This window comes from Tiliqua scincoides, chromosome 1, assembly GCF_035046505.1.
Source record: "Tiliqua scincoides isolate rTilSci1 chromosome 1, rTilSci1.hap2, whole genome shotgun sequence".
NCBI lineage: Eukaryota > Metazoa > Chordata > Lepidosauria > Squamata > Scincidae > Tiliqua > Tiliqua scincoides.
The window spans coordinates 176,696,285-176,711,957 of record NC_089821.1 but is presented as its reverse complement, the minus strand read 5'-3'; the positions used below and the strand labels follow the sequence as shown (position 1 = coordinate 176,711,957).

The window sequence follows — 15,673 nt, the reverse complement described above, 5'->3', positions numbered from 1 at the left end:
TGAATTCTTCAAATCAGTTGTACTGTGTAGTAATTCATTTATATAACACACATTTTTCTGGATCCAGCAATTTATTTGGCAGTATAGTACACTCGTGAAGTTCTGCCACTGAAATAATCGGCAACTCAATCCCACTCCATACAGAAAACATCTGCACGTCTCTGGAAAGGGATGATTAAGTACAATTCTGTACCTAATTATTCATGTGTAAACTCAGTGAAATCAATACACTTGCAAAAGTGTGCAAGGTTTCAGTAATGTATTATAGCAGTATAATGGAAGATATACAAGAAAACGTTACAGAAGTAAAATGCACACAAAAAAATTCACATCCAGGCATTCATAACTGGAAAATCCCCCATGACATTATATACAGTGGTGCCTCGCATAACGAATGCCCTGCGCAGCGAAAAACTGGCATAACGAAAGAGTTTTTCGATTGAGTTTGGTAACTCGCATAACGAAAATTTCTGGCCTTGCTTCGCATGACGAAAAATTTTTTAGGTCCGTGCTTCGCATAACGAAAATTTTTTAGGTCCGTGCTTCGCATAACGAATTTTTTAAAAATTAAAAATTTCGTGTATGCTTCAAATTTTAGAAATCCTCTGTACAGTATGTATGCCTTTAAAGAGCACGTAATAAACACTTTGTAAACCAAATTTGACTTTGTTTTGACCTTTTTTGCCCATAGGAATGCATTAATTAGATTTCAATGCATTCCTATGGGAAAACGTGATTCGCGCAATGAAAGTTTCGCATAACGAAAGGATTCGCGGAACGGATTAATTCCGTTATGCGAGGCACCACTGTATATACATGTAACCCAAGGCTAGTTTTCTTTAAAGTCAATTTTTTAAAAACACCAAAGTGTAATTCCAATAAGTTTTACTATTTACGACATAAATTCTATCATGCAGCTCACTTCAGGGGTTGTTATATACTGCACAAATTCCAGCACATACATGAACCCAAAACACACAGACATTTCAATTACAGTGGTCCTTCCTTATGCACGGATGCTGAGCCTGCAGCTGGAGGGCCTCAGAGATCTCCTGGATGCTACTGGAACCATCTTCCAGTCACATCCAGGAGGTCTTCAGAAAGGCACTTTTGGTTTACTAAAAAACCAGAAATGACTCTCAGAAGCATCTGGGAGGCCTTCTGAAACACAGTTCCAGTTACTGGCAGCCCCCCCCCCCCAATTTCACCATCTGTGGAATTTGGTATCTACTGGGAGCCCTGGAACAGATCCTCCCCAGATCAAGAGGGCACATGGTTCTTTAAAATTTGAGGCAGCTCTTCACAATAATAAAGTTTATCAAGTGGAACTTGCCACCAACATTGAAGCAAACAGGGAACTCCTTGAGCACATGGGCACTATTTTCATATACTGGTCATACAGAATTTTGAATGAGAGCCATTTCAGTTAAAGCATCTACAGCTAGAACTGCAACATTTAGGAACACCACAAATGTTAGTTCTGAACTTACGAATAATCTGTATCGGTAAAGTGTAGATCTAGAGAGAGCAGGAAATTCATTTCATTAAGAGATTCTTCAATCTAAAAAAAGGTTTGAAAAGAAAAAACAAACAAAAATGACATATTTGTAGTACTGCAAACTATGGTTTCCCTGCAAGGATATGCAATCCTATCCCTGACCAATTCTCTTGGTAAGGATTATTCCTTAATTCCCTTCTGATGGCAGAGGCTAAAGATGCACCAATTTAGGAAACCCCATGTTGGCACAGTTCTACTTCTGCAGTAGGAGTAAGTACCAATAGTTGACAACTGCTAGGGCAAGGGGAAAAATTGAGTGCAGTTGGGGTCATGGTGGAGGAAGAGTGAAACGTAGAAGAAATACCATGCTCTTTCTCACAGCATAAAAATTACAGGTGCCAAAGCAGTTATGTAAGTTAAGCACAATGAAATCAATGAATAGCTCAATATGACTGGCCCCAATCACCTCCCTCTCTACTCCCCAGACACAAGGGAGGACAGGATTCCAAAAAAACTCTGCAACCAATCACAGCACACTACCAGGAGTAAATAAAGCCCAGCAAGATAACAAAGATATTCTATGTCAAGGTGGTCAACATGGGATCACAACACTTTGCCCCCATGTCTGTTTTTGCTTCTCTAGACTGTCTTGATGATTACATTAGTTCTCCCAAGAAATGAACTGAAGATAGGTACTGGAGGACTGCAAATGGGAGAGTGGGGAGATGGCTCAAGCATGTGGAATGGAAGCCTGCCTAGCTCTCTCTATACTCAATAGCCCCCCAGTGAGCACTCAGTCACCAGAACTCTGATATAGCTGCTAGTTATTTTTTATGATCACCCCAAAGTCTCTCATCTCCAAACACAGTCTTTCAACATTCCACCAGAAGCAAAGACGACAAGCAAATGACTGGAACAGAAAGCAATGATAACCCAGCTGACCCTCTGAGAGAATGCCATCTTTTTGCTCCAGCGTAGCTCCTGGACTTTTCCAGAATGAAATGCAGGTGCTAAATTAACAGGTGCAGCAATGGAAATAGGGACAACTGTACCTATTATTCCTCTGTCTTACATCTTTCTGAATCACTAAAAGGACTGGCAAACCCATACCTTTGTGATGCTTTCAGAGCTCACTCCACAACTGTGCTATTCAATAAAAGCTCCAACTATTTCAATCATCCCTTTATTCTCATGATGGCAAACAGATAGGGAGTTGTCACCCCCCCCCCCAAGGAGATACTCACTCTAGCTATCTTCATGATGAGACATACATCATGGGAGGGACTGGGTTTTCCATCACAACATTCCACAATGGCTGCAGCACTGAATCTTAATCATGGGCTTATCCCTGGATTACTAGCAAGGGCAGTGATCCTCAGTGGTTTCAACAAAGGGATCCTGACTTCACATCCCATTTACTGCTGGTACACTAACTAACCCATCTGTTAGGCTTCCAGAGATTGCCACCAGATGAATACAGTACTCTGTGGTATGCTAGCATTAGTCCTGGACTAGTGGAACTGCAGATTATCCCACAAGTCATAAAGGTATTTTAACTGTCAATTATACACAAACGGAAGATTACCTTCCTTTCATCTAAGAGCAGTTTAATTTTGAAGATCATAACATCATTCACAGACACCTCCTCATTTTTGTAAAGAATCTGGAACGTTTTACTGCAGACTACATTGTCATGGACTGACGCTGGAAAGGCCAGTTCAGCACCTGGATATAAAAATATGGATATCAGACAATGAAGGGTTTCAAAAACACAACTGAAAGTATCAAAATTCTGTCTCTACTTACAAAGTGACAACTGAATTCTTCATGGTTTATGACTGTATTTAATAAATTGATAATTGTAATAAACAGTTTTGCCATTTGGACACTGTATACTATAGTTCTGTCAATGAGCTGTACTTTTATTTCAAACATTTTGTTGGGAAAAAAGGAATGGAGATAGGGTAATAACATTCTCAATCTGTTTCATAGAAAACGGCAGCATGTGCAAATCAATCCAGCTCTGTCTAAATTTTCATGCAAGAATAAAGCAGATAATGTCAACAACCAACAAGCTGTAATGTTAATAAAAATAAAAATTCAGCAGAAACAGAGTTATATATAGCAGTGTTCTAGCAGATCAGGGGTTATTTACTACTTTTCCAAAAATGTCCATGGAATTTTCTTTAACCTTTTTAAACCTTTAATAAATCCAGCAATAGTAATACTTCCAGTTTGAGTAGCAATGCTCCAGGATAACATACTCTAAAGACCTATTTTAGGGGTTGGGATGGAGGAGTCAAGATAAAGTTAATCATTTTGAGCTATTTTCCAACAATGGAAAATAGACACACTTCTGGTCCTCAAGATTATGCCTACTGTAAGAAATAGTCACTCCCTCCAAATTTCAAAATTTTTGTACCAGTGAGTGGAAACTTTCATTGTAGGTGTTTACATTTCCTCAAAAATGCACCAATTTTAATGTATACTGAAACCCAATACTGAAATTAATCAACTTATATGCTTAACTAAACATACTTTAACTGGTTGGCAGCTCTGCTTTATTTATTAAAAAGCAATTTAAAGTTCAAAATAGTGATAAATTTCACACTTACTGGTAGCACGTAATAAGCTTGCTTCTATTTTGTGTGGAATTCTTGGAGGAATTTTCATTGATGCACGAATCTGGTAAAAACTTAAGCGGATAAAAATTCTAAGTAATGCTATTCCATCATGCCCTTATATTTAAAATATTTCTAACTGCCACTTTTCCATCCACCACTTTTCCATTAAACAACCAGACCATAAAACCAATTACAAAATCTATGAACAAACAAAGCAATTAAAACTATTCAGTACTGGATCAGATAGAGGAGTCAGAGAAGCAGAATATGTAGTCCAAAATTTAAAAAAAACACAAACAAATATTACAAGTGTTCCAATATTAAGCACCAATTAAGTCTGGACCATGACAGCAGACAATCACATCATCAACCTATCACAGTGGGTTTCTGTTGCAGTGTACTCTCCTGTTTCACAGGGTATATGCACAGAAACCAAGAAATTCTAGTGTGAGAGAGAGAGAGCAGAAGAATGACTCTCATAATAAACTGTGCATTCTGCCCATTGACATGGCAGAAAATGAATATCAATAAGTATTTATTGATACTTCCATGAAATTGTATTGTTCCCACTGACCTAGGGAAAAAAGTAAAGGACACCAACTGATGACAAATTCTAACCTTTCCATTGTCATTTTTACCAAGACTGAGCACTTGCATTACTTACAATAGTTCTTAGAACATTGAAAAGCATGTATTAGTGTGGTTTCTATTTAGTTAGGCTATTGTTTTAGAGGTCAGAAATGGAATTTTAACTGTTTGTTTACTTTGTCCTGAGTTGACCACTGTGAGATTATAATATTAGGATTAACAAATAAATGTTCACATATTAAAAACTGTATTATGTTCTGATGCAGAAATCCACTGCGTATCAGAAAGCTACCTGCCTCATGTACTGATCTGTGGATCTAAGATTTAAGTTTTTTCAGTGCTGCAGATTAGTAGTGAAGGGGGGGGGGAGATGAAACTCCCCCTCCCTACAGCACTATTTCAATGCTTGAAAACCCACTTAATAAATTTGGAAGAGGAGAATAGGATTCAGTAAACTCAACACTAATGGAATAATTAAATATGTAGAAAAAATAGGTTAGATTTGAGAGATATTAATACAACCAGTTTATTAATTGGACTTCAACTGGAGCAGAATGTATTCTAAACAATATTACATTGAAGAAATTGATAGTTTAACTACATAATGCTCTGTCTAAATCCAAAATAAGACTTGGCCTTGGATTTAATCTCTGTTCCTCAAGGCATTACAGAACATGATGAATCTGTAGCTGTGCCAACTCCCTACCCTACAGAAATGTTTTTTTCACACACCCCTAATAAATGTATACAACTTTTCCAATTAAAAAAAGTTCAAAAAGGTTAACAAAGCAAACAAAATTTTTAAAATGGTTCTCTGTCTCGAACAGGCTCACAAATCTAAAAATATACATTTAAAAACATATATACATCTAAAAAACTAAGGCTGCACGCCAATACAGTTACCTGGGAGTATGTCCCATTGAAATAAATGGGAACCTATTTCTGAAAAGGTTCTATAGGATTGTGTTGTAAATATATGCCCCTTCCAGTTCTAGAAAAGGCAATGAAGTCGCTATGGTTTTCCTTCTAGCTACCAGAAGAGCAGACAACTAAAACTCTGAGTGCTCAACTGACATCTGTGTTAAGAACTGCTTTCAAGTCTCCATATTCCAGAATACAGCCAGATTTTGAGGAGGTTCCCCCATTTCTGAAGCCTTTTAGTTGTCATATTTTTATGGTATTATTTTTTAATAAAAAATAATCTGGCTAGATTCCCAAATTAAGATGACATTAACAATGGCCTCTCTTTCATACAACAAACTGCAGTCTAAAATATTAAAATAGCACAAAAGAGAAAATACATACTTCAGCACACCACACGCACATGTTCTGTCACCATCCTTGGTGCAGATGACAGGGACACAGGACTGGGCTTTCTTGGTGGTGTCACCTGACTTCAGAGTTCCCTCCCCAGGATGCCCACTCTACTCACTTTTAGGGCCCAATCTTATCCAACCTGCAGTCTAGAGGTAAAGGAACAAACACTCCCTTACTGTGAGGATGCCTCCATGACTGCCCCTCTAACGCAGAATGCAGCACATGTCCAGTTGGCATGGCTGCATCAGTACTGGAAAGTTGGATAGGATTGGGCCATCTGATGAGCGGATAAGACATTGTTTCAGTTAGTTTTTTCGTGGATTTTTAGAGTTTGTTAGGCTTCGTTTTGGTGCTTTTTGTTTGCGAGTATTGCTATGTTTTAAATTGTTTTTAGTGTGTTTTTATTTTGTTGAAAGTTGCTTTGGATGCTCCGTTCAGCAGGGCTGTAAGGTGGCCTAAAAATGTTTTAAAATAAATAAATACAGTAATATTCTCAGAAGAGCAACTAACACCGTAATCCTATGCATGCCTATTCAAATGTGTCTCACTGAATTCAATGGAACTTATCATCATCTAAGTATGTACAGCCGCGGTTCTGGGGGGATAAACTGGGGGTCGGGACACACCAGTGGATCATGACTCCATCCTTGGTGAGTTGCAAAACTGACAAGCTGATTGTTGACAAGGGAAGTGTATTGAGCCCTATGGAAGCCAAAAGGAGCAGTATGTGTGCATTTACTCATGAGCAGGCAAATGTGCCTTCAAAGGGCAGTCCAAGAGAACATAAGAACATAAGAACAGCCCCACTGGATCAGGCCACAGGCCCATCTAGTCCAGCTTCCTGTATCTCACAGCGGCCCACCAAATGCCCCAGGGAGCACACCAGATAACAAGAGACCTCATCCTGGTGCCCTCCCTTGCATCTGGCATTCTGACATAACCCATTTCTAAAATCAGGAGGTTGCGCATACACATCATGGCTTGTACCCCCGTAATGGATTTTTCCTCCAGAAGAGGAATGCAACACCACCAGAATGGTCCCAATCCGATTAACACAGGCCCCAACAAACTCTCCAGAAGGAAGCCACCCCCAAGTTGACAAGAAAAATGTATTGAGGTCTATGGAAAGCAGAACTGAGTCACTTGTGCACATTTACTCATGAGTAGGCAAGCGTGCCTTGACTCTTATCAAAGACCAGACAAAAGGGAATGCAAGGCCACCAGAACGGTGCCAATCCAATTGAGATACACAAGCAAATCAGAAAGCAGCCCCTCCCCCATAGTAAAAAGGATAAATACAGAGGTTTGTAAAGCAAAACTTTTTCTTTAGTCTTGTAAAGTTAGGTGGGTCCAGTGGGTCCCAGTGCTAAAAAGTTTGGGAACCACTGACGTACAGGATTGCGATCTAAGCCATCTATGTTCAAAAAGTGAGTGCAGAAGCAATTCAATAAAAGACAGATCTTAATATGATTTAGCATGAGACTTAAAGAAAGCAACTTAACTAAAGAACTAGTTGAAAACGTATATGATAAACTTCAAGAAAGAGCATATCTTTCTTGATAGAGGCGGAGGCAGGGGCAGGAGGTCTGGTCTAGAGGGTAGAGCCTCCGTCTGCCTGAAGATAACATCCACAAGGTCGCCAGTTTGAGGCCACCGGCACCGTGTGACCTTGAAGCAGCTGACAAGCTGAAGCCAAGCTATTCCATCTGCTCTGAGCGTGGGAGGATGGAGGCCAGAATGTGAAGCCAGATCGGAATGAAACACCTGAATGTAGTGGTTCTTGAAAGAAAGAACCTTCTTTCAAATTGTAAAAATCCCTATTTAATAAGGGATTTAAATAAAGCCTGCCTATGTAAACTGCCTTGAATAAAGTCTTGAATAAAGACCAAGAAAGGCGGTATATAAATACCTGTTGTTATTAATTATTATTATTATTATATCTTCTCAAAATACATTTGGATTCATTTTCTATTATACTGCTATTGAACATGCTTCGTAGGCATTTGAGTAAACACACTCTTGGTCTAATAACTCACTCAAGGTAAATCGCATTTCTGCCAACTTTCCATTCCCTTGCTATAACTATATAGCTTTTTGTTCAACTTTATCACTGTAATACTAAATAAATAGCACTTTAAAGATTTTTCAGTTCAAATATCTTGTCTTTCAGAAATAACTTTTGACATCATCTTAGTAGTTCCAGACAACACCCAATGAATTTGGCCAGCCTTTACTGTACCATAACAAAATTCTACAGCCAGTGAAGAAAAATGAGGATTAAAACTGCTAAGCACACCATGATATAGTACCACACAGAAAATTATGTATGCTACCGATGTGCTGCTGAATCTCATGACAGAGCAAAACAGCTGCCAAGTCAACATAAATAGAATTAACACAATCAGGAAGATAAAAATTAAATTAAAGGGCAAAGAAAATGCTAATTAGACCTATTTCCATTATACTAGGCACCAATGAACATGAAAATGCCTTTTTTTGTATTTATGCAACATAAATTTCTGGCCAGACCACAAAATTTAATCAAGAAATTTACTTGCTCAGGGCAATAGATTACGAGGAACAGATATAAAATGACATTTTAAAAAAGTGAATAAGAAGTTTAGCTGTAACTGGAGGTTTCATGAAACTAGGATTCATTTCTAGTCTATTAATACACTGACAGAAGATAAAAGCATACATCCAAGTAAATTTGCTTAAGTATTGACTATGAACCAAGGAATAAAAAACCTGCAATGAAAATGACTACTATCCATGATTGTTTGCAAGAATAGCCAAAAGGACCTACTCAGCTGTCAGAGACAAACAGGCAACTGAGGTAAAAAATTGACAACCGTCAAAACAAAGCAAGTTTAAAATGTGTTGATCTTTTATTAATGAAACAATCCATTAACAGGCATTTACTTGTGTGATTTCATTTTGCTACGCAACAGGGCATGTGATAGCATGAATTAAGTAACAACTGCAATGTTTCAGCATAATATAGAGTGCAATGACAAATTTCTCTTAAATTTCTGTTTTACAAAAGAACAAGGAATCCTCCAGAAACAAAAAATTCAATTGCCCAAGCATAACCCAAAAAGTGTGGACATATGTGGGGCGAATAATTTTTTAGCTATCTATGAAAGAGAGGACCCCAGAAACACTCCAGGTTTCTAAATTAGAATTTTAAAAAATGCCTCCTGCATATAATAATTCTGAATGATTTTGACATTTAAAAAATTAAAAACTCTCGTGTATGAGAGTTTCATACAGATCATATACGAATATGTGTGTGTGATTATATATAAAAATGAATGAATGAATATAATCATTAAGACAATTAAGTTCTTATGACTAAACTCAAGTTACACTTGTCACTCCATGAAACAAACACTGCTCCTTAAAAGGTATTAAACGACAACACAGCTGCAAGAGTTGTGTTCGAGACTCAACAAATCCAAATCCAATTTTGAGTTCATTACTCCTCCACACTATAACCTTCTTAACTACCAAAGTCTCTTCTTCAAAACAGCAGATATGAAGTATAGTCAGGTTTCATCTCACATGAGGGTTACGCCCTGGAGTTGAAATGTATGGAGAAAATTGCATATAGTTAAAACTACTATTAGTTAGCCATTAGTTATTTGATTTTTTTCTGTAAACCGCTTTGTGAACTTTTGTTGAAAAGCGGTATATAAATACTGTTAATAATAATAATACCTCAAACCTGCAAAATACATATTGTCTCTTTATAAACTAAAGAGAGACGCATAAGGCTTGAGAGAAGAGCAGGTTCATTCTTCCGTCTTGTGCTCACTCTAGGGCACAAAGCAAGTGGAATGGCAAGGCACTATTGAAACTGCTGCTTTTCTCTCTTTTATTTTTCTTGTTGCCAAGAACATATACTTGAATTAGCACAAATACAGTACATACATATTGAGACCTGACTATACTGTCGCCCAGAAATGCCCTCAAAGCTAAACAGTCAAGAAAATAAATGTCACGATCCAGTGATTAATCCATTTCTGCCCAGCCAACAGGTGTACACATTTTATCCCTGTTGCGTATATGCAACGTTGGGCAGAAATGGCTTAAGCAGCATATCTCCCCCTCTTTTCAGCAGGGGGAGAGTAATTGGCCCACCTCACCCCAGCAGCGTCTTTTCTAATGGCTGTCTGCTGGTATTCTTTTGTATCTTTTTAGATTGTGAGCCCTTTTGGGATGGGGAGCCATTAATTATTTGATTTTTCTCTGTAAACTGCTTTGTGAACTGTTTTGTTGAAATGCAGTATATAAATACTGTTAATAACAACAACAACAACAACAACAACAACAACAACGTTGTTCCAGGTGCTTTGGCATTTAGTCATGCCGGCCACATGACCACAGAAGATGTCTCTCAGATGTCGCTGGCTCCCTCGGCTTAGAAACAGAGATGAGCACTGCTCCCTAGAATTGCATATGGCTGTGCAGAGGAAATCTGTGCAGGGGAAACCTTTTACCAGTAACAACAACAACAACAACAACAACATTTTGACAGCTATGGAACAGCTTATGCTCACATTTGTTATCTTCCACTGGAGGCACAGCGAGCAATGGTCTTCAGGTGGTCACCATTAAAACAATCACAGGAAACAGCTTTAGCTTCTAAGCCTCCTAAAATATTCAATTTTCAATAAGCCAGTTTCTTACTGTAACCTAGTCCACTGCTCTGAACATTGGTTCAAAGCAGCATTTCTCAAAATGTGCTCTAGGAGCCCTGGGGTCTCCTGACACCCCTTCAGGTGCTCCACGAGCACACTCGTAGCTGTCCTCTGCTCCCCTGCCTGGTTCATACCAGTGCTCTGGAGTTCCCCTTGACTTTGTTTGTGTGCCAGTAGGGCTCTCTGAGACTCCTCAGGAATATAAAGGGGTCCAGGTACTGAAAAGTTTGAGAACCAGTGGTTTAAGAGAACCTCCTTATTTCTTCAAAAAGACACATTCAGGAAAATGTGTGAATCAAGTCTTCTTCAAATTCTATTCAAGAGCAGTTCCTCACAGAAATCTTATTAGGTTTCTGATTATCTTGGCTTTAATTTAAGTCTCTCAACCTCTGCCCTATAGTTACAGAGGTGTTTTTAAGACTGAGCCAATAACCAGACTTGATCTATACAAGATTACAATATATAGCAGGAAACAAAACTTTTATGCTGCCACTCTGGCCCCAATCCTATCCACCTTTGTGGCACTGATGCAGCTGTGCCAACGGGGTGTGCACTGCATCTTGTGCTGGGGGAAGGGCAGTCACAGAGGTCTCTTCAACATAAGGGAATGTTTGTTCCCTTACTCCAGAGCTGCACTGCAGATGCATTAGTGCTGGAAAGTTGGACAGGATTTGGCCCTCAGTGTCTTTTAGGTTTTGCAATTACCCAACAGCATGATTCAATCAGATACCTCAGCAATATATCACAGCCCTTTTATTTTACAGAAAATAAAATACTTACCCTCTTTGAAACAAATCCACGTTATAAAATTTATGGAGCTCCACGGAGAATTCTACCATTGCCTGTATTTCACTCATTTTCACATAGATGCAGAATCTGAAGAACTGCTATCAGCACCTTTATTTACTAGAAAAAAACACCACAACACAATTGAGAAAAAAGGCCATTTGTTTTCAACAACCCATACCTAGCAGGAACAATTAATAATTTCCTTGCTTCTTAAATCTAAGTCTGCAAGAAGCAAACACTACATAACCCTCCTGTTCAACCATCAGCCCCCTCAAACAAATTAGTGCTTAGGCATCACCCTTATCAGATCAATTTACAACTTACTGAAAAACTGCATCAATCCTAAGCACATCTGCTAGAACATAAATCCCAAACAATCCAATGCAAATGACTCAATGACAGATGTGTTTAGGATTGGGCTGCAAGAAAAAAATTCATTCTTGTCTGACTCTTGGAATAGCATAGCAGCCCTGTCATCTCCTCCTGCTCCCAGGGAGGAAGCTCTACCTCCAGGAAGCTTGTTAAGTTCGTCAACAGAACAGGTTGGGACATTCCATGCATTTCACAGTCCTTTTATTAGGTCCAACAGGAAAGAACAGAAAAGGGGGAGGTGTTAGCCCTTGCCCTTATGTTAACATCCCTTCCACTTTAGCCCTTCCTCTTGGCGCAACTCAACAAGTGCCCTATGTGGAGGACCTCCTTCAGTAACATGGTCTAGGGTGAGGTCTCCCAGGGCATCTTTCACACCACACTGAAGTGTTATGAGTTCTGTCCACTCTCTGCTAGGGATGGACTCCGGGCTTCTCCCCTCCCCAAGGTAGACACAGGTCAGGCTGGGCTGCAGGCCTCCCCCTGTGGGCCTCTGCTCAGATAGCCAGGCCACCTCTGAGTGGAGCCAGGGAGCCCTATCCCTCCTCCAACCTCTCTTAGCTCTTCCTGCTTCTCTCAGTTCCTAACTCTGATCCCTTCACTATCTACTTTTCAGCTCCTCTTCCCTTCTTCCTCCTTCCTGGTCCTGTCTGCTCTCCTTTTTCCAACCTCCATGTCTTGCCCTTAGGAAGCCCTATAATAGGCCTGACCCAGTTCCACTCCCCAGCAGCTAGCTGCTGCTCATCCTGCCATTTGCTAGATGGTTGGTGACATTGCAGGGAGTTGTTCACTGCCCAGCTGATTGACCAGGCCACATCCCATCAGCTGGATGCACTTCACTGGGGCTCATAAGCCTACATACACTTTGCAAAAGTGTGTGCGAATGTGAACCTTAACGTCTGGACTACACAGCAAGGACAGCTGCCCCTGTTGTCTTTCCTCCTATGGTGATGGCTGAGCCTTTAAAATACATTAGTGTTTCTCACCTGTGGGTCAGGACCAACTAGGTGGGTCGCAAACAACTTCAGGTGGGTCATGTAGCACCTAGCTAAGTCACCATTGAAAATATAGGGTATGGAGCTGCTGAGCTGGGTAGGCTCCCAGTGGGAGAAAGGCATGGTGCTTTGCCCTGAATAGGTGGGAAGATAGGATGCTGGAAAAGGGGAAGGGCTGTGTGGTTGGAGAAGGATCTAAGCCTGCTTAGAATCCCGAGTTGGAATGTCTGAATTCCAAGCTATGCAAAACAACAGCATGAGCAACTTGTATAATAGGACTTTCAGCTGTAGGTTCAAAACCTACAGTGATTATTTGGCTTCCGGCCGTGACATCATTTCCAGGTTAATGACATCACTTGCAATGGGTCCTGACCGACTGTCATTCTAAAAAGTGAATCCCAGTGCCAAAAAGTTTTCAGAACCACTGAACTAGATTACAATACTATATATCATTTTAGATCTCAAGCAAAAGCACCATCTCCTGGCTCCCTAATGAAGACCTAATATCAAGCGCAGAAAGTTAGCTGCTCTTTATTACTAATTGACAGTGAATTATCACAGAAAATGAAAAGAATGAACTACCTGCAGGAGGGAAAATTTCCAGACTCTCACCTGACAATTCTGTAGATAAAATATATATTTTAAAGTGAGAAATTCTACCCTCACTGATACAACTACTACTATGATAGAGTCATGTTACAGAAGTGGGCACTAAGTTATTAAAAGAATATATTTTCTTTTTACCTCCAGTAATAATCCATTTTAATACAGGTAATAAGCAGTCTTCTACTTTCTTATTTCTGCCGTCAAAAACATACTCCTTGCTCTGCAAGAAAAAAAATCAAATAATCACACATCTGAATGTAAGTACACCAAACCCAACACACATTCAAGCAATTTCCTTGTGTTCTTATGAAATAAAAAATTAATTTTTTTAAGTTTGAAAAAATTATTCCCAATATTTTTTAAATGAAAGAGTAAACAGTGAGAACTATTTTCAGGGGACTGATTTACAAAAAAAAAATTTGTGGTTAAAGCAAAGATAGTGTTCAGAATGCTACATATTTGTAAACGCTGATTAAAAAATTGGGACTCTTGCTGAGATTTGAATTTTATTTAGCGCAACTTTATGTGGCTGGGTTCATACAATGCAATATTCCAAGAAACTGCAATCTGTTATATTTGGATCACGTCTGTAACGAGCTTCAAGCCTGCATGTGGCCTCCTCACCTAATGTATCCAGGAAACCTAGTTAGGTAAATCAGATCTCTGCGTCATCAAAACCCAGAAGCTGTGGTTTAATTATATACAAACCAGGAAATAAAAACTGAGATCTACATCAGTGTTTAGGCACCGCTCCCTAGTTCAGACATCACATAGAACTATGATTTAACTAAAGTGTCCTCCTCTGTCAGAACTACACACTAGAGCTAAGGAGAAAAAGAGAGCAGGGAGTATATGGGCTGCTATCAATCCAAAAAATTATGACTTGTTGGATTGTGTGGATCATTTTACTATATTAGATGTCTCATTTTCATCCATAATTATGGGCTATTAGAATACAACATTTAAGCTACTAACAGGCCCAGTTCAGATGTCACAAACCATGGCAAGAAAAAAAAACCTACCCATTATCTTTGAAATGTGTAAAGATCCCTTGCAGATCCTGACTAAAATTTGGTGAATGTTGCTGTAATACATTGCAAAACAGAACTTTAAAATCTCCTCCCTTCACTCATGAGCCCAAGACTTGTGCCAATTCATGGGGTTTTTTTTTACTCATATCTGCATTAGGTACAAACACAGGGAACAAAGACTTTTCAAGTACACCAAATTTTAGTAAGAATACAAAGAGATCCTTACATATGTCAAAAATAATGAGCAGCTTCTTTCTTATAATGGTAGAGATAAAGCAGGACAGCATTACCACCCCCTATCACAAATACAGGAATTGATATAGTGGATACAACATACGAGGGTCGCCCAGAAAGTAATGCACCACATTTTTTTTTCTCAGCTTACAGTAATGGTACGAATGCGAAACTTTAGATATACATTATTTGAATTTTCAGGAGTGCACACACAAATTTTTGGTTTCTTCAAACAGATAGCGTAGCTGCAGCAGTGTTTTGAAATGGCATCTGTAAGTGATGTACGTTACAAGCAGCGTGTCGTCATTGAATTTCTCACTGCGGAGAAAGAAACTGTTGGGAACATTCACAAACGTTTGTGTAGTTTATGGAGAATCTGCAATCGACAGAAGTACGGTTAGTCGCTGGGCACAGAGGGTGAGGCCATTAGAAGGTGGTTCGGCAGAGCTCCAAGATTTGCAGCGTTCAGGGCGGCCATCCACGGCTGTCACACCTGACAAGACGCAGCTTGCTGATGTGCTCATTCGCGAGGACCGACGCATAACGACTAGGCAGTTGGCGCTGAAGTGTGGATGCAATCATCCACAGGCAGCAAAGCAAGTGTGGATGCAATCATCCGTGCTCTTGATTACTCAAAAGTGTGTGCACGATAGGTTCCGCGCTGTCTTACGGTGGACCACAAATCTCTCAGAAAAAACATTTCTTCTGAGTTGCTGAAACGTTTTGAAGATGAGGGGGAAGCGTTCTTGTCCAGGATTGTGACAGGTGATGAAACCTGGGTTCACTATTTTGAGCCTGAAACAAAACGACAGTCGATGGAATGGCGTCATCCTCAATCTCCACAGAAGAAAAAATTCAAAGCAACTGCTTCCGCCGGTAAGGTCATGATCACTGTGTTTTGGGACTGTGAGGGCATCAT

General features: G+C 39.5%; 1 protein-coding gene across 1 annotated transcript in view; it reads right to left on the bottom strand.

Moving 5' to 3' along the window:
• Positions 1 to 15,673, bottom strand: part of FAM135A (family with sequence similarity 135 member A) — a 78,030-nt gene that overhangs the window by 45,030 nt on the left and 17,327 nt on the right. Inside the window, exons 2-6 of the mRNA XM_066612425.1 lie at positions 13,628 to 13,709; positions 11,511 to 11,636; positions 4,114 to 4,193; positions 3,084 to 3,223; positions 1,491 to 1,561 (exon numbers count right to left, since the gene is read on the bottom strand). Coding sequence (XP_066468522.1) covers positions 1,491 to 1,561; positions 3,084 to 3,223; positions 4,114 to 4,193; positions 11,511 to 11,587 — 368 coding nt within the window. The 5' untranslated portion in view covers positions 11,588 to 11,636; positions 13,628 to 13,709. The remainder of the gene's footprint in view (positions 1 to 1,490; positions 1,562 to 3,083; positions 3,224 to 4,113; positions 4,194 to 11,510; positions 11,637 to 13,627; positions 13,710 to 15,673) is intronic.